General features: G+C 38.6%; 1 protein-coding gene across 2 annotated transcripts in view; it reads left to right on the top strand.

Annotated features, from left to right (window-relative positions):
* Positions 1 to 8,501: 8,501 nt before the first annotated feature.
* Positions 8,502 to 26,700, top strand: part of PCOLCE2 (procollagen C-endopeptidase enhancer 2) — a 61,844-nt gene continuing 43,645 nt past the window's right edge. The window contains exons 1-2 of one of the 2 annotated variants that reach the window (XM_039876488.1): positions 8,502 to 8,711; positions 9,738 to 9,846. In XM_039876488.1, coding sequence (XP_039732422.1) covers positions 8,629 to 8,711; positions 9,738 to 9,846 — 192 coding nt within the window. In that variant the 5' untranslated portion in view covers positions 8,502 to 8,628. The remainder of the gene's footprint in view (positions 8,712 to 9,737; positions 9,847 to 26,700) is intronic. The other variant, XM_039876489.1, reaches the window with a different exon arrangement.

Raw genomic sequence — 26,700 nt, 5'->3', positions numbered from 1 at the left:
AATTGTATTAATATCCATCTCTCCTTTTATGTCAGTCAATATTTGCTTTATATATTTAGATACTCCTATGTTCAGCGCATATGTGTTTACTGTGGTGAGATCCTCTTGTTGGAGTGATTCTTTTATCATTCTGTAATGTTTTGTCTCTTATTATAGCCTTTGTTTTAAAGTCTATTTTTTTCTAGTATAAGTATTGCTATCCCACCTTTTGGTTTGTTTCCATTTTCATAAAATATCTTTTCCATCCCTTTACTTTCAATCTCTGTGTGTCTTTTGATCTGAATTGGGTCTCTTGTAGGCAGCATATGTAAAGGTCTTATTTTCTTATACATTCAGCCATCCTATGTATTTCGATTGGAGCATTTAATCCATTTACATTTAAAGTAATTATTGATAGTATGTAGTTACTACTATCTTATTATTCATATTTTTTATTTTTTTCTTTCTTTTTAAAGAAGTCCCTTCAACAATTCTTGCTATACTGGTTTAGTGTTGATGAACTCTTTCAGCTTTTACTCTGGGAAGCTGTTTATCTGTCTTTCAATTGTAAATGATAGCCTTATTGGGTAGAGTAATCTTGGTTGTGGTCCTTGCTTTTCATCACTTTGAATATTTTGTGCCAATCCTTTCTGACCTGCAAAGTTTCTGTTGAGAAATCAGCTGACAGTCTTATGGGAGCTCCTTTGTAGGTAACTAACTGCTTTTCTCTTGCTGCTTTTAGGATTCTCTTTTTGTCTTTAACCTTTGGATTTTACTTGCTTGGGACTCTCTGGGCTTCCTGGGCCTAAACGTCTATTTCCTTTGCCAGGTAAGGGAATTTTCCTGTTATTATTTCTTCAGATAGGTTTTCAATTCCTTGCTTTTTCTCTTCTTCTCGTACTCCTATGATGCGATTATTGGAACATTTTATATTGTCCCAGAGACCCCGTAACTTATCCTCATTTTTTTTATTCTTTTTTCTTGTTGTTGTTCTGATTGGGTGTTCTCTGCTACCTTATCTTCCAAATCGCTGATTCGATCCTTTGCTTCATCTAATCTAGATTCCCTCTAATGTATTCTTTATCTCAGTTATTGTATTCTTTATTTCTGACTGGTTCTTTTTTTTTTATCTTTTCTAACTTCATTTATATCTTTCTCATATTTTTTAAATGTCTCACTTATTTCATCTACTCTTCCCTAAGTTCTTTGAGCATCCTTATAATCAAAGTTTTGAACTCTGCATCTGGTAGATTGTTTGTCTCCATTTCATTTAGTTCTTTTTCTGGAGTTCTGTCCTATTCTGTCATTTGGGACATGTTTCTTTGTCTCCTCATTTTGGCTGCCACCATGTGTTTGTTTTTTGTGTTAGGTAGATCTGCTATGTATCCTGGACTTGGAAGAGTGGCTTTATGTAGTAAGTGTTTTGTGGGGCTCAATGGCACAGTCTCCCTGGTCACCTGAGCTGGATGCTCTAGGCATGTCCCTTGTGAGGGTCATGTGTACCCTCCTGTTGTAGTTGAACCTTGAATGATGTTGGCATGTCAGTGGGAGGGATTTACCCTCATGCTGACTGGTTGTTGAGGACTGTCTGTGACTACAGCAGATAAGCTGTGTGCAGAGACTGACCCAATAGAATGAGATTCACTTTAGGAGGTTTCTGGTGCCTGCTGAGTGTATCATTCATGGAGATAATTGGGTGATGCTCTTGTGTGGTCTGAACCAAGTGTGTTGGTTCTGGGGCCTCCTGAGACTGGGTTTGGTGCAGGCCAAGTTTATTCACTACCTGTGCCTGACTTGGAGCCATCTGCTAGGAGCTACAAAGTGATCTGAAGATGTCGCCACCTGTGCTGGGCTTGGATGCACCTGGATGAGGCTGATCTGTGAACTGAGGCCAGCTGCCACTAGTGCTGGCCTTGGTACTGCTTAATAAAACAGTGGTCCCCAACCTTTTCGGCACCAGGGACAGATGTTCCTATGAGAGTCTGATGCCTGATGATCTGAGGTGGAGTTGAGGTGGTGATGCTAGTGTTGGGGAGCGGATGCAAATATAGATGAAGCTTTGCTCACTCACCTGACGCTTATGTCCTGCTGTGTGGCCTGGTTCCTAAAAGGCTACAGACTTGTACTAGTCAATGGCCCGGGGGTTTGGGAAACCCTGTAGTAATAGTTTCAGGGTACAGAAAGGCCAAATGCTGCTTTTCGAGGGGTTTTTGAACCTTTTAAAGATTTTTTTTTAAGTTCACAGCATGAGCCAAGACAGTCTGTTTGTGTGGAAAAGCCACTCCAGCCCTTGCCCTGAAGCAAAACAATTCAGTTCTGAAACCAACAGTTAACAGCAAACATGGTTAGGTATTAAATCCTAGAATCCAGAGATATAGGTATAGGCTTTAACTAAATGCTTCAATTGCTCTGGTTGTCATGGAGCTTAAAGTCAAAAATTAAGAAAGTGTGTTACATTCTGAAGACCTGCTTGTAAAGCAAGTTTCCAGAAGTGTTTAAGAGTACAATTTGCTTGAGATAATAGAAAAATATAGCTAGTTAAGCACAAAATAATGTAGCTTAATCAATGGCAATAGTCTCAATATGTCTAGTTTCTGCTTTCTGCTTTGAAGATGATGGCACTGGTGCACTATTATGAGATATCTTGCAGAATCCTGGTTCCTCAATCCAGCACTCCTTGTTCTCACAATATAATTTTGTGTTGTAGATGTACTGTCTTTGTCAATGAGGAAGAAAGAACTCCAGGGTCATGGGAGAATTTATAAGTTTGTTTTACAGAAGGAATAAATGCATTTAAGAAAGCTGTGACCTGCTGCTCCTGCTCAAAAATCTGGTTGCACAAAATGTTATCTGTGACTGAAGAAACACAGACCTTCCCCATGAAACTCCTCCTCTCTTACTCCCTAGCCACATAAAAGGTCCCTACTTTTGCTTTTTGAGGAAGACATATTTGAGAGAACTTGCTCACCTATCCTCTTGCTTTGGTCAAATCAAGTAAACCTTTATCTCAAAGTACTGATGTCTCAGTATTTGGTTTACCAGCACACCAGGCACACAAACCTGAATTTTGGAAAATAGTTCAGTAATTGTTTCTCTCTTTATGATCCTAATGCTTTTTGAGCTGCAGCCCCAGACCTGGAGCTCAGAGGGAATGAGTCTGTCAGAGAGTGAATCTGTGTATGGGCCCTTTAAGAGAACACCTGGGAATGTAGCAGCTCTCCATGTAACTCAGCAGCAATCCCTGCTGGTTTTCACAGCCGGCAGTTATAGGGACCCCTCTTCCTGACACTGGAGCCCTGGGCTGAAGGGCCCAGCATCGGGCTGGGATGCCTCGCTTCTCAGGGGAACATCCACAGGAGAGATATTTGTCCTGTTTCTTAATTGCCACATCGTGGATGTGGGACCTGCCTGTTTCATGTCTATACCCTTGCTACCAGTCTCGATATGGCTTCTTTATACTCTTAGCTATTGGAATTCTGTTCAGCTAGTCTTCAGATGGTTCTCAAGTGCGGTTGTTTTATAATTTAGTTGTAATTTTGATGTGGTTGTGAGAGGGGGCGAGCACAGTATTTATGTACTCCGCTATCTTGACTGAAACTATATTGGAGTACTTTTCCTCAGTATCTCTAGTAGAAAAGTCCTTGGAACGCTCTATGAACAGTCCTTAGTTACATGACCCTTTTGAGTGCTGGAGGATCGATGAATGGAATTAGTGATTCCGGATAAATAAATAATATATGTCCATCCATTACAATTGTATTCTCCATGCGCACTGAGCATTCGTGGGTCCCAAGAGATGGTCTCATGGATTGGTATGTGATATTGATTAGGAGCTTGGGCTTTCCAGGCAGCCTGGGTTCAAATTCCAGCATTTCATTTACTTATTGTCAGTTTTAGATTATGGCTAACCTCTACAAATCTCAGACTCTTCACCTGTAAAATGGTGATAATTGTTATTACCTCATTTTTTTTTCCAAGACAATTGAAATATTGTAAAGCACCTATCACAGTTACTGGTGTGTAATAAGTGCTCAGTAAAAGCTATGGATGATGATATTGATGATTCATTATATGAGTACCTCCATTGGACAATTTAAAAAATTCTAATCCAGCAAAAAGCAGCTGACTCCTTTGTTCAGCATGGGCAGGTGAGTGCAGCTGGTTTCATTCAATATACATTACATTGCCTCAGCACCCTTATACATAAAGATCCCCTTGAGCCTGTTTTCCTCAGCAAAGGGGTGTAAGGAGACAAAGTGAACTTTGTAAATCCCTGTCATGGACATTAATCACATTTGTGCCTGCCTATTCTGTTTTGAGTAGTCTTTTAATATTTGGAGAAATTTCTACAGTATATGGCTTTATCCTCCACAAAGAGTTGAATTCCTAGCCTCCCTCACAGTGGAGACACAGCCATGTGATTACATTACCAATCATATACACTTGCGTGAGACTTCGATTCAAGAGACTGACATGAGGAAAGAGGGTCTGTGATGAGCTTTCCTTCTGTGGGTGGCAGCATAGCTGCCTGGCCTTTGGGGTAGGAGTGTTGCCAGGTTGAGCTTCTCAGGGCAGAAATGCATCTGATGTGCTCATAGCAGATACAATTGCAGTATGTTGGAATACTTGCATTTAGTGCTTAGCCTTGGTGGCAGCAATGGCAACTGATTTCTCACTAGGTAATTTCTGAAGCAAAGCTTTGGCCATTATTCTGTGAAAATTAGCCTTGAAACAGTTTCTCCAATTCTCTTAATGGTAATGTAAACTACCTTCTATTTTTACATGTGTCTCTTTTATTGCTTGAACTAGCTAGCCAGAGTGGACTCAGTTCCTTGTAGCTAAGAAGCCTAACCAATACAATTCCCTTCCAATATTTTATGCCTGGGAGAAAGGGGAGAAAGTCTACTCCCTAACATATGTTTACAACCATCAAAAAATACTGAACTGTTAATTCTAAATATTCTCATTCACAAGAGTATCTACTGATGTATCTGTACACAAGAATTCAAAGATTTCGGGGATATCTTCAATGTTGATAGTATCTAAAAAGCTGAATTCAGAAAAGGTAGTTATGTCACTAAGGTATTGATATTATAACTCTACACTGTTACATTTTCCTAGATAAAATAACATGAGGAAATTCCAGTTTGATAGTTCTACAAAATACAGATGGTATGGAAATGTCATGAACATTGTATTGTCACAAACTGGGCTTCATAAAAGAATTTTCATACTACAGTAATTGCTTTCCAGATACTTTTCATTCCTTTTATACATTTGTAGCACTTATAAATCTAGAGACCCACATGGTGCATTTGGAGCACTATCATGTTCAAGGAAGCACAGACCACATCTGAGTTCCAGATATGGTCCATGCCTCTAAAAGAACAATGGGAGGGATACAAGGATAAAGTCCAGCCCCCTATTATCTCCTCTCCCACCTTCCCCACCTCAATCTGATGTACTGCCTTGGATTATTGCTCAGCCACCTTTCAAGATAATTGGATATTGTCCATATCTGAGATTAACTGTATTAAAAAAGGACAGTTACAATTTATTTAAAACAGGCTCCAAATTTTCATGGCAGATATTGTTTAGGATTTTTATCTTCAAAAATGAAACCGAATATTAAAAATTAAATTTATTTTGTATTTAACAAAATAGTACTTTGCAGCTAAGTGCCAATTCTCATAATGAACAAGAATAAACCACATATGGATTTTTCAGCAAAATTTTCTTTACAAAAAATGCATTCTAGCACAATATAAACATTTTTCCTTTTAACTTTCACAGCATTACAATGTAGATTACTTTTTAAAAAGTATTATAGAGCCTCTTCATTTTTTCTCACAGGTTTCTATTTAATATTTTGGCATTAAAAATCATCCTTTTTTGAAGGGACTTTTGGCCAGCAACCTTATTTAGTTTCTTTCCTTCAGTTCATTGTAGTAACTCATCCAGGTCTTCATTTGTCAAAAGAGTCTATCATTCCCCATTTCTTTCAACATCGCTTGTATCCATTTTATGAAATTCTGGATCTTTTATAAGATTAGCAGTGCACTATGGATTGTATTTATATTGTATTTTCAGATGTTTACAAGGTTGATGATTGACTAGAGACTAACCAGCAAAGATGTTGAAATATTGGGCCAAGCTAGATGCCATACTATGCAGCAAGGAATGTTTGAGTGAACTATAATTTTATAAGTGGTCAGTTCATTGGAGAATATTTTCATATTCCCATGGCTTTGATTCTCTGTGCAACTTGGTTAATTGGAGAGAGTGGGTAATATATACTTTGGATAATAAGGATCATCTCATCTAAGGAAACTGCTTTTCTTTTGAGAATCCACCCACAGGGATTCTGTCTTCTCTCTCTCCCCTTTCCTACTGCCTGAAGTTCTGTGGCTTCCAGCTCATTATATCAATTCTGCTTTGGTAAAGTCCAGAAATTAGTCTCACAGAAGAGGACATTGCACACACCCTCAGAGTCCACTTGGGTCTGTCTCAATTTTAACACATTAAGCGTCTTGGGACATTTAAGGTTTATAATTTTGGTCAGAACTGTAGTTCCAAGTCAAATATGTGTTTCTAAGACCAAATAATATGGGTTTTAGTAAACTTTTAATATAGCATGGTAACATCAATGTCTTTCTATGTGTCTCAACAACAGAACCATCATTATTAGAATCCTTACTCTTTAGTGAGGTTATGAACACAATCGTCAGTCTATATATTAAGGAAATAAAATACTGTTGCATATTTATGTTCAAATAGTTTTCTATCCATTTAGGCATGTTTAATGCCTTGTTTTTTAATTTTTAATTTTGAAAACTTGGTCCTAAGAATGAAATATTTTCTGGCTATGATGACTTCAAATCATTACCAGAAGTGAATTGGGCAATATTTTCACTTTATAATTCAAAGTATGACTTTTTGATACATATCATCTAAAACACTTATGCTTTTGGATAGCATATTTTTGAAATATGTGCAAAATAAACAATCATTTATGTTGTTTGTTGTTTTAAAGCAATTTTATTGGGTTGAGGGTGTATATAAAATAGTTTGCCAAATTCTGTAATCCTTTTTATATTTTGTAATGTCATCAAGGGTGTGGTGCCTTTAGAAAATTTTTAAACAGTTGTAATTCTTGCTGTTTTTTTCCTTCTCTTTTTCAAAAATAGTAAAATAACGTAAACTCCACAGGGAAATTCTGGTTCCTACTATTGGCTCATCGATTCCCCCGGTTTAAAAGTCAGGTTATTCCCTGTAGCTAGTTTTTACTTATTTCCTTGCCAGAAGTGTTTATATTCTTAACATTGTAAGCTCATTATTAGAAGTGGAGTCTTGAAAAGTACTAATTTAATGCTTAATTTTTTTGCTTAGAAAGTGGAAGAACCCAAATGAGGCATCTAAATTCAGCTGTATCTCTCCTGCAGTTTTGTGGTTGTTGAAAATCTCGATGAATCCAGTCTGTTCTCATCTTTCTTTTATTAATCTTAGTTATTGGGAATCACTTAATATAATAAAGATTTCAAATTATTTTTCTGTAACTAAATTAAGGAAAGCCTTGATTCCACAAAGCTAGAATTGTTCTTCTTAGAAAAACAAATTCTCTGTAAATCTTAATTCAATACTACAGAAATTGTTGGAAAAGATCTTTTAAGAACACATCAGCAAAGAAACATCATTTTCAGAACATAACATGAGATGGTGAGATGTAATGATTCCAGTTCTGTCTTCATTATTTGACATGGTTAGTGACAATTCACTCACAAATCGCTTGGCTGAAAATGCATTTCTAAATCCCCACACAGAAACTACCTCCTTATTCTCATACATCAGTAAAACATAAAAGAAACTTGATAGATAGATAGATAGATAGATAGATAGATAGATAGATAGATAGATAGATAGATAGATACTAAAGAGATTAAGAGCAGGAGTTAAAATGATAGAATCCGTCTTCTGTGTTCCCGTTTCTTGCTTTAGATGAGGGTGTTGGAAGGAAACAGAAATAAAGAAGAAAGTCTAGGTTTTCAAGCAGCCAGCAAAAGCTAATACTTTTTATTTAAAAGCAACTAAGGAAAAACATTCCCCAAAGCAAACCATGACCCCCATCCCCACCCCGTGAATCGTCTGTGGATCATGGAGTCAAGTCCTGCTTGGGTACCTCTCAATTGGGGGTTCCCCTTTCATCCTTCTCCCCGCAAGCTCTGCAGGCGGGAAATAGGGGCTGTAAGTCCCGGAGTGCCAGGGCGGAGACAGACGCCCGCCCGAGGAGAGGAGGCGGCTCTGGCCTCCGAGCCAACCCCTCCCGCCGCCGGAGAACAAACGGGATATTCAGCGGTAGCCCGTGGCTGCCAGAGATACTCCTCAGGGGAAATTAAGCGTCAAGTCAGGCTGCACCGTAACCGCCTTTAAAAGCACCCGCGCCCCGCCTGCCGCGCACACCCGGCTACCTGGGCTGCCTCGCGCGTGTGTGCGTGTATGCGTGTGTGCGTGTGTGTGCGCGCGCGCGCGAGAGCGAGCGAGCGCGCCGGGGTGTGCGGGTGCGAGCCAGTGTGTGCCGGGGCGTGAGCCTGGGTGAGTGCGAACCGGCGTGCGCGCCGGGGTAGGGGCGAACCCCGAGCGTCTACACCAGCCATGAGGGGCGCGGGCGCCTGGCTTGCTCTCTGCCTGCTGCTGGCCGCCGCCGCCCAGCTCTCGCGGCAGCAGTCCCCGGAGAGGTAACGCGACCCCCGCCGGGCTCCCTTCCTCCTTCCTTTCCCTCCTCAATCCCTGCAGCCTCGCCCGCGGCTTTAAGCGGTCCGCTTCCGGCCGCCGGAGGACCCAGCGCGCGACCCGGCGCTCACTCGGGCGCAGGCGCAGGCTACTCCTCGGCCCCCAGGACCTCGGCGGTTCGCTGTGCTCGCTGCTGTGCCCAGCTCCACCTCCGCGTTGGCCGCGCTGCTGCTAGCCCGGCTACCACGTGGCGGGTACTTGATCTGACCTGCGTCTTCCCTCCTCGCACGTTGTGCGGGCGAAGGGAAGCGTTAGGACCCAAATATGTGGACTTTGGTTTACTTCTGTTGTTTTCTCCCGGAAAGAGACTTAAGCCTAGGGAAAAACTCGAGTCGCGCGGCGCTCAGAGAACTGCTCCCGGGAAGTTAACTCTTCGCCAACCTGGGAGCTGCCAGACGACCCCAGCACCTGGGCTGCGAGACCGGCCCCTGGGCAACGTTGGCAGCTCCCCTTCCACTTCCATCACCATCAGCCTTTTCAGTAGGAGGCTCTGCCAATGGCCAGCGATTTTCAGAAAAGAGTCGAGGAGAATTAGGTTTCTCAGCAAATCTGGGAAATTAAAACTTTTTATTAACTAACTGCTTGTCTACCTTTAAACCATGCACTTCTTTCTCACAGCCCAGCTCTCCTGTTCTCTCTCATTCCCGCCGGTTGCATTTTCCATTTAACATTTTCCTATAAGAGTTTATCACTGCGTGGAGAATTTGCTTGCTGATGGATGGATGGATGGATGGATGGATGGATGGATTGTAGAATAATCGATCGATCTTGTGTTATTATGATGGAGACAGGTGACAACTGACTGAATGTTTTATCAGGCTATAATTGAAATATTCTAAGAGCTAGCAAGCTTTCAAATTTCTCTTATGGTGCAGACATTTACTAATCGATATTAACTTCGTCCATATTAATAGACTACACCTTTCTGAAGTTGACATGTTTCAAATTCAGTTTCCCCTTTTATTTCCCAGACTTGTTTTCACATGTGGTGGCGTTTTTACTGGAGAGTCTGGATTTATTGGCAGCGAAGGTTTTCCTGGAGTGTACCCTCCAAATAGCAAATGTACTTGGAAAATCACAGTAAGCATTTTTTTAAAAGGGAATTCTCATCGAAGTGGGTATTGGAAACAGTGGCAGTCTGGGGCTTTTCCCCTTTGTTGTCAAGATTTGGGTTAGAGGCAAATGCCTGAAATAGTGAAATGTTGGATTTACCTCAACTATTTGGAAGATTTTTATTAATAGAACTAGTTGTGTCCTGCATTTGTGACTGGAAAGGGTACAAGATAATGCTTGAAGGAATAAATTCTTAAAGCAGATGTGTTTCTGAAAACCCAGACTGACTCAATTCAGTTTCACGAATTAAAAATTAAGGCTATTTTCAGTCAAAGGCCTGTTGTAGTGATTTTTAGAAGTTATTTGTTGCCTGCACCTTACATAAATGTCTCCTAGTGGGGAATAGAAGATCAAAGGTAGTGCTTACCTCTTACTACTTTACACCCATTACAGAAAAACAGATTAAGAATGAGAATAATAATAACTGGGGTGAGAGTAGGAGGGCTAAACATCAAACAAGGGCTAATAAAATGCCCATGATGGTTAGTAATGGCATAGATTATTCGGAATCAAGATAAGAAGTCAGATTTAGAGACAGCCAACCTAAAAAAAAAAGTCTAGATTTAGAGTCAGCTCGATCAAGTCATCTTTCCAGTCAGCTTAGTAGTGACTGTTTACTTTTTGTTAGGAAGTTGGCAATTGAACATTTTGGTTCACCGAGAGCTTTGTTCAGTCAGATTGTGCCACCCACAGATTATGATTTTTAAAAATAGCTACCTCTTGAGCACTCACTGGGTACCAGGCTCCATGCCAAGTAATTAACAAGTATGATCTCACTGAATTCTGAAAATCACTCTGACAAAGTAACTATTGTTATCCCCATTCTATAGATGGGGATGCTGAGTTCTGGAACAATTGTATAAAATGACTTGATCAAACATTTAGTAAGTCCAGCTTTATGTAAAGTGAAACCTATTTTGCAATGAAGCATTCTCACCAAGAAGGTCATTTGACAGGCAGATATGAGGGGTCCCTGTCCTTAACATAAACCTTGGCTCTTACATGCATCGATGCCCTTCTATAAAATATCAACTCTGATGAACTGGTACAGATTTATTTTATTGTAACACGTGGCGCCAGGAGAGAGTAAATCAGAAAATTGCTTTGAAATATTGGTACTAGCATAAATGTGAAATAAAACTTTTAAACAAACATAAAAGTAACCTGGTTTTCATATTATAGTTGCATTCCAATTGTAATTAAATGGCTACAAGGTAAAAATGATCCAAGAACATTAATGACTGAGAGGCATCATGTACCTAATTGAGAAATTCACAGTCAGCCTGTTATTTGGGGTATTATGGGACATTGTTGGTGCAGCATCAAACTTTGATTGGGGCAGGGGTGTCCAGTGAAGGTTTTCCTTGGTAAAGAAGTGGAGAGGCCTGGCTGCCTCATTCTTATGTGTGAGGGAAGTATAATGGATGTACCGTTTGGATGCAGTGTAAAGGCAAAGCATGTGAGCTCAGCAGTCAGATGTCCTTAGATTCAAATTCTCATTCTGTCACTCATAAGCTGTGTGACTAAGATTTATTTTCTTTAAGCCTCAGGACTGTTGTGAAGATAAAATAAGATAAGACATGTAAAGTTATTTGTCTCAGTGCCTGGGATATAAGTGTTTAGTAATTGTTAGCCATCACTATTTAAGTTTTCATTATCATTATTGCTGGTATTTATTTGTCCTCCTGCTGCCGCATAGGCAAAATACTGCTACTTCCTCACCACATTGGCCAAGCTGGGGTTGGCATCAGCTCAGAACAACTCAAGACTTTTAGGGAACAGTCTACATTGTCATCTATATCAGGAAGACCTTATTTCTGTGCCTAGGTTCTTCTGTAATTTTACTGGAGCAATTTTGTGTGAGTTAGGGCTGTTGGCTCCAATAATAGAATGTCTCAAACAGAAATTCGGTTGTCTCTCACATAAGGGAATCTGGAGGTAGGCAATCCAGGCATGGTGCGTTTAGGCACCCAGTATCTTTCTATCTTCCTGCTCTGCCACCCTTAGCATGCCACCTCATTATCCAAGATTACTGCTCAAGTTCCAGCCATTCATGTTCCAGCTGGCTAAAAGGAAGGGAAGAATATATCCTCCTTTTAAAGACATTGCTCAGAGTTACATGCAGCCTGCTACTCATATTTCATTGGCTAGTTCTTAGTTAAATGGCCACCTCTAGCAGCAATGAAGATGAGAAATTCAGGTCTTCTATCACTGTGGAAAGAAGGGACAACAAGCAGACAACAAGCAGTCTTTGTAACATATTTATTCATGGTTTGCTCAGGCTGCCTGAACCAATGTTTGTGAAATTGAGAAACAGATGCCAGCCTTTTTTGAGAAACAATTTTTTTAGAAAGCATAGTTAATACAGAAGAAAGGACTATACAATTTTCTTTTCTAGTTAAAAACTTTATAGTTTTAACTCTTAGCCAGTTGAGTTTTTTTTTATTTCAGGGGCATATGAGTAGCTACCGAAAACTTCCAGAGGAGCCAAGCACTTTCTCTTGGTTTTAATTACAGCCTCAGCAGAATGTTCATAAAGGCCCTAGGTGCTCTTACAGTCTCAGTGTGACAACATCTGTAGTTCCTTGTATTCACAAGGAATAGTACTAATTTGTTTGTAAAAAAAAATCTTCATGGTCCTGTGGTTTGTCAGAGTAACATCAGGGAGCTCCCCAGCTCCTGTAAATCCTAGGGAAGAAAAGAGAACTGTGGTAGAGATAAAGCTGGTAGCACTGAGATCTTTCATTCGTTTAACAAATGTGTGTTGAGTGTGGGGTACTGTAGGGGTTATATCAGCAAACAAGGTGGCCAAGCTCTTTGCCTTCATGCAGCTAGTTTGGGGAGACAGGTAGTTGATATTTAAACAAACAAGTAAACAAGAAAATCAAGTATTGGTAAAATAGAATAGATATTACTTTAGACCCATTAGGATGGCTACTATAAAAAAAAATAACAGTGTTAGCAAAGATGTGGAGAAATTAGAACCCTTGTGCATCGCTAGGGGAATATGAAATAGTACCGAGAACTATGGCAATGTCTCAAGACATTAAATGTGGAATTGCCATATTCTTTAGCAATTCTACTTCTGGATATATACACACAAGAAAGGAAAGCAGGAACCTGAACATATATTTATGTGTCCATGTTCATAGCAGCATTATTCACAATAGGTAAAAGGTGGAAGTAATACAAGTATCTGCCCGCAGATGAATGGATAAACAAAATGTGATATAGATATACAAAGAACATTATTCAGCCTTAAAGAATAAGGAAATTCTGACACTTGCTACAACATGGATGAAGACATTTGCTAAGTGAAATAAGCCAGTCATAAAACAATAAATATTGTAGGATTTCACTTATATGGAGCATCATAAAATGCTGGAGGGGAAGGGAAATGGAAGTTAGTATTTGATGGGTACAGAGTTTCAGTTGGGGAAGATAAAAAAGTTTTGGAGTTGTATGGTTGTGATGGTTGCACAGCAGTATGAATGTTCTAATGTCACTGAATTATATGCCTAATAATGGTTAAAATGGTAACTTCTGTTATGTATATTTTACCAGAATAAAAAATATATTTAAAATAAAACAAAGTGGTAGAATATTACATAATTCCATTTACGGGAAATGTTCAGAAAAGGAAAATCTGTAGAGACAAAAAGTAGATTAGTGGTTGCCTAGATCAGGGGATCGGTATGGGGATTAACAGTAAATGGTCATAAGGGATTTTATTGCAAGGATGGACATGTTTTAAAACTAACCTATAGTAATGGTTGCACAACTTGGCATACTTACTAAAAATCATTGAATTACGCACTTGAAATGGGTGAGTTTTATAATATGTATGAAATATACCTCAAGAAAGTTGTAAACACACACACACACACACACACACACACACCGCACCCACACCACCCACCCACCCACCCACCCATAGTGGATGTTGTGCTGGGTTGGCTATGGTGCTGGTTTAGTTGGATTGTCAGGTAAGGCCAACTCTGAGGAGGTGACATTTAAGATGAAGCTTGAGTGATGAGCTAGCTATGTGAAAGTCTGGGGAGGAGCATTTTCGGCAGAGGGACCAGCAAGTGTGAAGGTCCTGAGGTGTGAAGAAGCTTGATTTGTCTGAAGAACAGCCAGGATGTCAGTGTGGCTGGGACATAATGATCAAGGAGGACAATGGGAGGGGAATTTAAAAAGGTGAACAGAGCCCTGCAGGCCATGGTGAGAAGTTTAAATTTTATTTTGAGCAGGAATCCACTGGAAAATTTTAAGCAGATGTATGAGATTGTAATAGCCCCCCTTTATTCATGGGGGATATATCCTAAGACCCCTAGTGGATGCCTGAAACCAAGGATAGTATTGAACCATATACATATGTTATGTTTTTTCCTATATGTACATACCTATGATAAAATTTAATTTACACATTAGACACAGTAAGAGATTAATATTAACTAAAAGTGAAGTAGAACTGTAATACAAGTTATACAAATGTGGTATCTCTCAAAATATCTTACTGTACTGTATATACAGCATGGTTATGCTGGACAAAGGAATGATTCATGTCTTAGGTAGGAGAGGGCAAGGTTTCATCATGCTATTCAGAATGTCAAGCAATTTGAAACTTATTTTTGAATTTTTCCATGAAATATTTTCGGACCATGGTTGACCATGAGTAACAGAAACCATGGAAAGCAAAACTATCCATGAGCAGGGGACTACTGTATTTAATTTTAAAAAATATTTCTGGCTGCTGAGATCTTGCCCATCTTGGTAGAGTGGACAAGGGCAGTAACAAAGGAGATGAAAAAGCATGGAGTCTTCTGACTAAAGCAGTTGACTCAACAGTTCTGAAGGCAGTTAGTGTCACCAGCCAAGAGGCCAGGTGCACCAGGCTCTGGACCCTCACTTGGCAGCTGCTCCAGATGTGGCTGTGCGCTGGTGTGGCCTCATCCGAGGAAGGCAATTAATGGTGTTCCCAAAGCCAGTGGATCCAGTCTGTTTCCCTGCTCCTGCACCAAGAAAAGAGTGCCCACTGGGCAACTGAATTTCACTCTTAATAGAACATCAGAGACCCCTTAAGATGGGGAGTGGTTTAGCGTAGCCCTTAAACTTGAGTTCCTGTAGTTAGAAATATCCTGCCTCTCACCACTCACTTGCCTCCCATACGATTTTTCCAGAGTGGAAATATGTCCCAGCAAGGTGGTTTTCACCACCAAATTGTTTTTATTAAACTCTGTTTTATCAGTAGAGGATTGGAGAAGGTCCGATTTTAGCATCTGCATGCTTTGAGAAAAATAAACACTACTTGTCACAACCACATTTTCTAGCTAACTGTGTTGGATTTTCTGGTATGGAAGTAAAGCATACAGATTGGAAATTTATATTTGTCCTTAAATTATAATACTTTAAAGTTTTCATAGTGATTTCTTGGACCACTCTGCTGTCTAATACACTCTCTACATTGAGTATATAAATTTAAATTAATTAAAGTTAAATTAAAAATTAAAAATTTGGTTCTTCAGTCACACTAGCTACGTTTCAAGTGCTTGGTAGCTACATATGGATAGTGGCTACCATATCAGACAGTATATAATATGAATACTTCCATCATCACAAAAAACTTACTTTGGACAGAGCTGTTTCAGAGAATTTTTGAAGTTAATTTTTATTCATGTAAAGATATGTAGAGGATGAAGATGCTACATGATGCTTAGCTGTACTTCTGCTTTGCAAATGGGAAGGTGATTCTTCTTTTGCATGATTGTTGGAGCTGTGACTGGAATCAAGCCTCTTGGCCCAGCTTTATTTTTCTGGCCACCAACTCTTGGTGACCTCCGGTAGTCTTAGGCTTCACTAATTTACTTTTGCTGAGTATGTTCTCAAAAATGTATAGCTAGATATTAAATTAGAGAATTTGATGGTTAAGAAATTGTTAAATATTTTGTAATCCATGATGGAGTTGAGGGTTTCTTAGTTTCCTGTTGATTTTCAGAACTGTAACCTAAGGGGCATCTGCATAAAATACATAGTCTACATATGTTGGGCTTAGGGAGGAGTTAACTATGATTTGACAGCTAAGGTATGAATAATCCTTTGGGAAATGGTAGCTGGTCTTCTTCTAAGCAGCTTGGAAAGAAAATAGGACTGGGTTGAGGCAAAAGTCACCCCAATTTATTTAAGGATGAGAACCATAACTCAACTTATACCTATCCCTGCAATATGAAATGTAACTCCAAGAATTGACACGCAACGCCTGATCTCTTCTGTCACGGTGTTTCTCCTGCTGAGTACACATGTCCAAAGGGGCAACACTGTATGCACTGTGTGCAGGCAACAGTAAGAGATCTCTGAGATTCTTAAAAGAAGTTTGGGAGAGTGGACCATTGTCAACAAGAATACAGCCATTGTGATGTAGCTCACTGCCACATACAAGACACGTTTACTAAGAGCCCACCAGATACCATAGTAGGTGCTGGAGACACATAGATGAACATGAAGCCGATATGAGCATGGGGTGGGGAGGGGTGGCTGGGATGATGTGTCCCCAGGCTGAGTGGGAAGTGAGATAAAGCCTAACAGGCTCCATAGGCACCTCTGGCACTGAGATCACCATTTTATTACTGGTTTCATTGTAAATTTATAGCGGACTTGGCAAATGATCAATACTTCTTTTATTCCTTGGTCTTTTACCCATAACTTGTTCATTTTATGATGCCCCGTAGTAGAATTAAAGATTCATATTGATAATTTGACACAATTTTTTTAAAAGGAAAAATTGATATGCGTAGCAAAATAATAACTTGTGAAAGCAACTCTAATCAGAATTTGACTTGGGCTACATATGATATGGACCAGCTGAACCTTTGTTTATAACAGCTGTGCAAACTAGAAAGGCTAGAAGCCTAGAACCTCTGTGAACTCCCCTCCAATAGGTATGTAGGAACTGTTATTTAAAATTGGTTTCCAAAGTTAAGACTAAATATCTCATTTGAATGTGTTAGGCAGTTACTGTTATTACCCAAAAGAAACAGCAATTGGTCTGCAGAGATTGATAAAAATGATTTTATTCTTAGATTTAAAGCTGGGCGTAACTTACAGAACAGTTTTTTAAATGAGGTAATCTATGTATGGAGTCCTATTGTTACAAATCATAGAAATTACAAGGTATTTATTATTTATATCTCTTCTTTATTTCCAAAAAATTTCTTAAGGTCCAGAAATTAGAGAACCAATTAACGAAGGTTTCAGTTATTATTTTCAGCATAAATCAGGCTTGGGAAAAATCAGCAAACATTTCAGCAGTTTAAAATTTAGTATTTATTGAGGTCCTTTAATTCTGAAGTAAATAATGTGAGAGGGTCAGAAAGTCACAGAACTTTGCCAGAAATGGGAGGATAATTATAACAATGAATGGAATTTGTTCCATTTAAGCTGAAAGTATGTGGCAAATTTTTTCTTATATAGCTAATTAGTGTCGAAGAAAAGCATAAATTATCATATGTAGATCTTTGGATTCCCTGAGTAATGCATGTACTATCATTTTGATAGCTATTTTTTTCTATTCAGCTGGAATTAAATATACTAGTTATTATATAGATTATGGATTATATAATAATGTGTGGTTTTCAGCATACCTTTAAATATATTGTATCATCCTCGTCCAATTCTGTGAGGTTGGTGGGATACGTGTTGGTATGCCCATTTCACAAGTGGGGTAACTGAGGCCTGAAGAACTTGTATCTTGCCTAATATTGCCATGCTTGCAAATGGTACGAAAAGACTAGTATAAAATTTCTGAGTAGGCGATACAAATGCACTATTATGCACTTATTTAGCAAATAGATAAACATTCATTCAACACTTACTGAGCACCTACCGTATGCTAAGCATTGGGTTAGGCCCAAGAGATAAAAGGATAAGGCATAGTTTCTGCTTCAGAGAGTTTATAATCTGGTAAGGAGTTACACACTTATGTGTAAATAATTATGATGCTCACTGTAAGTAGTTTTAAGTATTGAGAATTTGAAATAAAGGCTTATTTACATTTATTTAAGTTTTTAAAGGTCTGATTATTTAAGATGAATTTATTGCCTCATGCACAAAATAAATGATGTCATGACCCATTTTACATCTCTGCTACTCCAAGACTTAAGAAATCGTTCCTATGTCCTTTGTGTTATACAGAGCTATTTTACAACATGTGCCTTGATATTTCCAAATATGTCTAATAAACAATTATATAAAGATATTCCTGTACCATTGCCTGGGGAGTAATTTTGTTACTAATGTATGTTAAAGTCATCATACGGAATCCATGTTCTAAAAGTCTGATTAAATTTAAATGGCATTCACATTTAAAGAAATAGTAGATTGAAAATGTGATTAGGATTTATGTCTTCACAATAATGTACATATGGCTTTATGAGAAGAAACTCATCTGTGGTAGGGCATGGGGTTGTGTGAAAATTGAAACATATAGTGATGTTCTAGTGAGATAAGTGCTAGATATATAATTTGAGCAAACAAATAGTGAATTCAGACAGGAACTCAATATTTAAGTCAATTATACCTAAGGGCATAGCAAGGGATTCTAAAATTACTAAAACTATTATTTGCAGGGTATAACCATAACAGGAAAGATAGGGGAATGGAATTTTGGCCTTATATGCGTATTTCCTGGCTTTAAACTACATACAGGATTCAAAATTATATAGAGACTCAAATCCCAATCTTAAGTATGTTTTTTGTTTTGTTTTTTTTCTAAATATACCTATACATAGTTGGTTTAGGCTCGGTTATTTCAGCTGCCTGAATAGTAATTTAACCAATGCTTGAGTTAATATTTTTTACATCTGATTCCTTAGTAAAGATAAATATAATTAACAGAGAATGTTTGCTTACCAAAGCTTCAGGTTAGTATGAATAGGATAAGAGCACTATAGCTGTTGTTTGTTTGTTTTGTTTTTTAATAGAGTATGATTCAGAGACTTTGTGATTCTCATGACATTTAAACTGTCTCAGTTAGGTTTCAGTTAATAAGATACTAAAGGAATTAAAATATTTTCCTTGCTTCCTTAAATCTTGAGAAGGAGGGATAATATAAATCCTAAATAAATAAGCAAGTAGACGACATTTTCCTACTGGGTCCTCTGTTGCTTGTTCTTGTTTTGTTTTCCTTTGTTCTTTCACATGGAACTCAAATATGTTTTTATTGATTGAAAACCTGATGTTTTATAAATGTGCTTATTTGTACTGCTTGTATTTTTAGTGCGATGGTCAAACAGATGCCTTAGAAAGGGCTTAATGAGCACAGAAGAAAATGAGAAAACATGAAAATGAAGTCTTCGTTGAGTATTTCTTTTTGCTGGAAAATCTGTTTAATAACATATTAATGACCAAAAAAGTCATTCTTTCCTAAAATATCACTATAATAATAGAGCACAAAGATAACACATCCAGTACCCCTCTGTTAAAAAGCAACATTAATTTAGAAGTCATTTAACAGAGGTATAACACCCAGAAAGGGTGTAATGTTACTAAGAACATATTATTAAATAGATTGATTTTTACCTTCATGTCCCTTCTCCACCTAAAGAGTTCAATTTATGATGTGAAATTATGGGCAAATTCGAGTTGTTCCATAAATGTTCAGATTCCTTAAAAATCTATCAGATATTGACAGTAACAAAAAAAAGAGAGTGTTCTCATTTTGTTAGCTGCTTTAAGCTGGAGACCAGAGAAGCATTTAGAGAGCCCCTAATTCTAAGATTTCTTTGTTTACATTGTTCTGCTTAGAATTGGAAAGTATTCCTGTGGGTTCTTGCAGTCCCATGTTCCTTGCACACAAAGTTTTATGTATCTGTTCTTGTTCCTTGATCCTATGACATGTAATCACTACCTTCAGCGTACATATTTGTACCTCATAATTTAGCAGCTTTATCAACAGTGGCAATAGCGCTTTTGGATACTCTTAAATTTCCTAGGCTAGGAACTTGGAAAAATAGAACTATTTTCTTCAGATATATTTTTTGTTAGATAATGAAAGTCAATGTGGCAAGTCTCTGGAAAACCAATATAAACATCTAAAAATAAATGGAACACCCACAGAGAGTGGGGAGGTGGAATTAAAGCTGCACGAGCCCTGCTCTAAATATCACTTCTCTTTCATTACCTCACCCCCAGGACACTCCTGAGCACTACAAATAATGAAATAATGTTTCCCAAAATGTGGAGGGAGGGGAGACCATTTAGTCAGAGATGGGCTGTTCTAAAGAAGAAGGGCACAGGGATGCCAATGGTGATTCTATTGCTGCTTAATGCTTCTAGAAATGAATTGATAGGGATCTGATTGTTAGATACAGATTTTCTAAAATAGCTGGGCTACAATTGACCTTCTTTTAAGGAATCATAATTTATTAATTTATTAAAACTATGTTTAAAGTACCTACAAGAGATTGGGTGCTGGTTGGGGCACAGAGACTGCTATGATTGGAAAACCATATCCCTGCCGGGGTTGGAGGATGAGAGGAGGCTCTCACTAGTCAGGGAGATGTCTTAGAAATGAATAACAATGGCACAGGGTGTCCTAGGAATGAATAACAATGGTGCAGGATTGTACATATGGAATTACTCAGTGACTAGAAAAATGGACATTGCAGAGTCATACTGTTGTCATTTGCTAGGAATGTGATGCAGTTTCCAAAACTTTCCATAGTTGGTATCATGGTCAGACCTGCCTTGTAAGGGTGATGTGTGGCTTGAAGGAGGCGGTAGATGAAAAGCCCTGGGCACAGTGCTTGATGCAAACAAGCACTCTGGTAGTGGTGATTATTTTTTTACCTCTCTTCCAGGGCTGTTTAAAGCCACTACATTTTGAGGTGGTTTGTTATGCAGCAATTACTTACTAGCTATATGATCTTGTGTTTGTTAGTTAACCTATCTTTGCCCCAGTTTCCTGAATTATAAAATGTGGATAATAATACTCCCTACTTCATAAGATCATTTTGGGGGCATTTAATAAATTATTGCATGTGCGATATTAAGAACAGTGCTCAGCATATGACAAATACTCAAAATAATATTCACTCATTAAATATTTATTGTATTTATTATGTGTCAGGCCCTGTTTTATATTCTAGGAATGTAACAGTGAAGGTTCTTGCACTGCTGGTGTTTCTATTCTATAAGTGAAGAGAAACAATAAACTGGATCACAAAGGGATAAGGTAGGGTTAACTACCATGAAGACGATAAAACAAAGTGATGTGTTAGAGATCAACGTTGATGATGTGACATTTGAGCTGGAACTTGGATGATCCTTACTGATGATTCTTGGAGCAATTGTGAGGTCACCATTGCTCCGCATGGAGATGATTCAGTATGTGGTGTTAAGCAACCTCCTTGAGGCTTTTTATCCATTATTTATAGAGTATACAATGTCTTCTGGATGTTTATGAATGGAAAGGCCTTGCTCATGGATTCAGTTTAGTTCCTGTGGAGGGGATATGGATTTGGTTTGCATCTTTGCCTATTTATGTTTGGTTTGGATTTTGACTTCTGAGAGGTGCTTTGGGGATGTGGAAAGGAGAGGAACTGAAGGGTCTGTTTTTGTGAGTAGTGTTGCCTGGAGTCCTAGGCGGTGGAGTACGATGCGAAGGACTGGAGGAAGCTGTTTTCATCATCCCCATTCACAACTATCTGTTATCTTAGGAAGGAGAAGATTCAGGAGCATCAGGAAACAGCCCCCTTGAAACAGTAGAAGCTTCCTCTTCTTGGGACCTGTGCAGAGAACTTGGAGGACACATTCGTTAGCAGGAACATTTCATTTATGCATTCAACTGTTTCCACCTTTTGGCTATTTTGAATAATGCTACTATGAACATTGGTGTCCAAGTGTCTGAGTCTTTGCTTTCAGTTCCTTTGGGTGTCCACCTAAGAGTAGAATTGCTGGATCACATGGTAATTTTACCTTTAGCTTTTTGAGGAGACACCAAAATGTTTTCCAGGAGTAAGAAAGGAAAGACGTGGTGAATGCTGTCAGTATGGAGCCAGACTATTTTGTGGGCCTATGCAGACGTCCCTTGGAGATGCAAGTAGGGGGTGTTCTCGCATAGACATCAAGCTGATAGGAACTTGAGTTGTTGTTTAGTGATTACAACTAAGCATGAATTGCTTGGGATGACATAAAGCTGGGCAGCTACTCCAAGAGATGCACCATATACTTTTATTATTATTATTATAGTTGCGAGTTATAATTTTAATGAATTTGTTTTATTCCCCATGCATCATATATATCTCTATATCTTAGCTATGCATATATTGTTTCATTACTCGTATAAATCTTAGCTATTACATCTGAAAATAATGAAACTACATTTCTTACAATAGAAATAAATAATAGAATTATTGTCAGAAAAGAATTACCTCGCAACCTTCCTATCTGCCTCTCTATCCTCCAGTGCAGAGTGAGTGTCCACTTTCTCTGTGTTCCCCAGATGCTGTCTATGTTTATTGCAGCACTGGTCACTGATCGTCTGTTTACTAATGTCTCTTCTACTCAATTGTAAAACTCTGAGGACAAGGACCCTGTTCTAGTTGTCTACTCACCATGTAGCTAACATAGTGTTTGACACATGTAATAGTAGTTGAGTGAAGGAAAGAATGTATAAATTAATGAATGGGTCATTTACTCCATCCACCTGCCTCTAGGCGGAACAGCACAGAAGCTATAGATCTCTGCAGGAGACTATCCATTTATCACCAAAGAGCTCTGGAGAAGGATACATATTCTATAAATTTTTATAGTCTGTAGAATGCTATAATTAAGAGATGTTCTCTTCCTGTGTCCTCCCCTGCCGTGTCTCTAGTTGTGTTCTGTGTGTGTTTTTTGCCCCAGCCCCTGGGTTTGTGAATTATCAGCCACCATATGGTTGTACTAGGTGACCATTGTTCACTCAACAACATCAGTGACACCAAAAAAGTGACTCACCATTTGGATTTAATGTCAGTTTCTGAATATTTACTTTTCAGTATAGGTGACCACTCCAGATGCTTCATGAGTGAAGCTCTTCTTATGAGCTTCCTGTGTTGACATTCTACTACTCAGTTGAAGCATAAATGTACATTATACTTCTTGTATATGCAAGAGTACAATGTTGTAATACTAATGTTGGCTTTGAAAGCTATTAACTATTTCTAAAACTATTTTGGATTGGAACTTGCAAACAATTAAGCAGAGAAATAGGTAAATAGTGTGAACTAAGAGAGCATATTAGCTAATTAACTTTAGGAAAAACATTAATTTTCTTAGAACCAACAAATGCTTATAAAAATGGAAGTAAGATAAGGCTGAATGATATAGATTAGATTAATTACAATTCTGATATTTATAGAATTGTTTGGTGAGCTAGCATTTATAACATAACAGCACATTAAATATTATATTTAAGTTTTAGGTATTCCATTTAGGCCATAAATCTTTTTGGAAAAAAAAACCCCTCATCATTTGGGGTGAAGGGGGAATTCTTCACATTTTCTGAAGATGAGTTAATAGTAAAATTGTCATCTTATTGAGCAGGATACTTGCCTCCGGCTCAATAGTGATTTTCACACTTACCCAAGATATATATTCAGTGATTGTGTAGTACATCTATGAGGGAAACCGACATGATAGCTTATGTTGCAGAGCCATACAATAGGAGGCAAGATTTTTTTCCCACTTAGTGTTATGTTGTAAGCTGTGATGAAGACAGAAGATAGAGCACCTATTATGGATGCAACAAAGAAGGATACTGGTATGGGAAATCATGAAATTATTTTATTCAACTTATGCAACAAATGTTTACTGAGCACTTGCCATGTGTCAGGCACCGTTTAGGCACTCAGGGTACATCAGTGAACTGAGCAAACGGAAACTTGCCCTCGAAGAGCTTTGTACCTGGCATGCACTAGGAATAGGAAAGAGGCTTCTAGAGTGGACAAGGGGGAAAGTAGCAGAAGCCAACGTCACATAGAGAAGAAGGGACAGATCCTATAAAGCCTGGTGCACCAATGTGAGATAAAAATTCTATGAGTCAGAGCCCCAACAGAAAACAGCACACTCAAAATAGGATGATTCAGAGAGGGTTTATCTACAAGGAGGCTGTTTAAAAAGGGCAGGGAAGCCTAGGAAAAAGAGCCATTACTAGAAACCTAGAGCCCCAGAGCCCAGGTGACCTCATAGAGAAAGAGCCAGGGAGGTAAATATCCTGACCTAACTATCTTCCCTATATTCAATTTCCTGTTGGGGTTTCCCATGGCCCCAAACAATTAGAATGTTGATGCATTCATCCAGGTCAACCACCCAGAAGGAGAGTAGGGTGGAGATGGGAGGAGAGTGGATCGAGAGGGGCAAATGGAAGACATTTGACACATGGAGCCCATATCAACCTTCTCCAGAGAAACAGAACCAGCAAGAGCTATATATACATATACATACATACACACATACATATACATATGTACATATAAGTATGCACACATATACACATACATATATACATATATAAAGATATTTGTTTCAAGGAATTGGCTTATATGCTTGTGGAGGCAGGCTGGCCCAAAATTTGTAGGGCGGGTCAGCAGGCTGGAATCCATCAGTCAGGAGCGGAGCTGCGGCCTTGAGGCAGAACTTCTCCCTCAGGGAAACAAACCTCTGTTTTGCTCTTAAGGCCTTCCAGCAGATTGGATGAGGCCCATCCACATGATGGAGCATCATCTCCTTTACTTAAAGTCAGCTGTTTGTAGATGTTAACTCTTACGAAGAACCTTCACAGCAATACCTAGATTAGTATTTGATTCAGTAACTGGGTATACTACAGTCTAGCCAAGGTGACATGTATAACTGACTGTCAATAGCCACCAAAGAGTTTTGGGCAGAGGAGTGACATGACATGAGTTGTGTGTTTAAAGGATCCCCCTAGATGCTATGTTGAGAATAGAGCATGGAGTGCAGGAGTAGAAGCAGGGAGACTAGTCAGGAGGCTATTGCTGTAATTTAGGTGAGAGGTGAGGATGGCTTGGACTAGCAAGGGAGTCATAGTGGTAGTGAGGGATGGTCAGTTTCTGGATATATACTGTAAAATAGAGCCACTAAGAATTGTTGATGGACAAAATATAGGGTAGAAGATAAGGAGAAGAGCCAAGAATGGCTCCCAAGTTATTGGCCTGAGCCAACTGGAAGGATGGAGGCGCAGTCAGCTGTGACAGGGAAGACAAGTGGAACAGATTTGGCAGGGGTAGGGGAAATCAGGGCTTCTGTTTTGACGTGTTAAGCTGGAGTGTACATCAGATCCTGCAGCATAATACCATTCCAAATACTGCTAATCCATCAGAGAGAACAGGTGGCAGGTATTCTTGAATCAGTGCTTCAGGAAGTAACAAATTAAAAACATCAAATGGCAGCCAGTGAACCTATGTCCTTAAAGCAGGCGATTCCAGGAACTGACTGTTGTATACGGCTATGTTTCAGTTTGCTGGTGCCTGAAGATAAAAGTGCTCATGCAAGTTTTTGAAATGAAGGATGATATTTAGTGAAACAAAACAAAACAAAACAAAAACCCCTCACATCATTCACTTCACTGATAATGTCAATAAAGATGTTTCTTCTGTATCAAATGTACTGTTCTGGTATATTACAGCAATAAATTCTGTTTCTTGCCTAGCCTAAACCCATTATTCAGAGTCAAAATGTCATTATTTTACATTGAGAATAAGGTATTGGAATCTTTTGAAATTGAACTGTGGTACAAAAAGCTTGGTTGCTAGTTTGGCATATTCCTAACACTTGATGTTTTCCTTCACTTTTCAGAGAAATCAATCAATAACTTATTATTGAGCATAGTTTTAAACCATACTAAATGCTACAGCAGAACATGAAAAACTGCTTTCTAGAGCTAAATGCTATCAAAGCCGGAATCGGGAATCCATTCACTGCTACTGCCCATTTGCAGTAGTCAGCTTTCTGGATCTGGAGGGTGATACGTTCCTCAACTTAAAATTTTACAGAACGCTGCAGTTTAGAATGAGAAATCATTCCATTTTTCTGGGTCTTCATTTTATTTGACTATCCAGAATTTTCTGATGAAGCCAGCAAACCCTTGCTACCATTCTTGACATCGTATTTTTCTTAGGATTTTCTAACTCGTAGAGAGAAGAATAAAAAATAAAACTGACTGCCTTTGTGACTATTACCAAATGTATTAGCATACATTAGAATTAGCCCTGTTTGTGTGAAAATTGTATTCATTTTAAGATAGTGAATTAATTTAGTTTAATTTTAAACTTTTAAAAACAGGCCTAAAATTGACAAACTGTATAAATTCCAATATTCCTTAATTGGTCATTGGAGGCCAAAAGTTTAAGAAACAGTGAGACAATATTCTCGTTAAGAACAAAAGCTATTCTTACTCTTGTCTTTTCTTTAGTGCTCAGCATGTGACCTGACACATAGTAGGTACTTAATAGATATTTGATTAATTTATTGAAAAAATTGGATAGCCTTTCGGGGAGAAACGAAAAAATTACCATCATTCTCTTGTGTTCCGGACCCCTTAAGGAACTTATGTTCTTTTGGGAAGAGTTTACATCCATTTCATTTCTGAGTTTTATGGACAAGTTTTCATCAACACATTCTGCTCCAGTTTTCAGGTACACATCACATCTCGGATACTTTTCTGAGTAGCGATGTTATAACTCTCTACAATTCTGCTTTAGCTCCTTTGGGAAACTATCAAATTAACCACTGATATTGCTAGATTTATTTATATCTGGAGTGGCT

This window comes from Pteropus medius, unplaced genomic scaffold (assembly GCF_902729225.1).
Source record: "Pteropus medius unplaced genomic scaffold, Ma_sr-lr_union100, whole genome shotgun sequence".
NCBI lineage: Eukaryota > Metazoa > Chordata > Mammalia > Chiroptera > Pteropodidae > Pteropus > Pteropus medius.
Note: the sequence above shows the minus strand (reverse complement) of the source record. Positions and strands in the feature narration are given on the sequence as shown.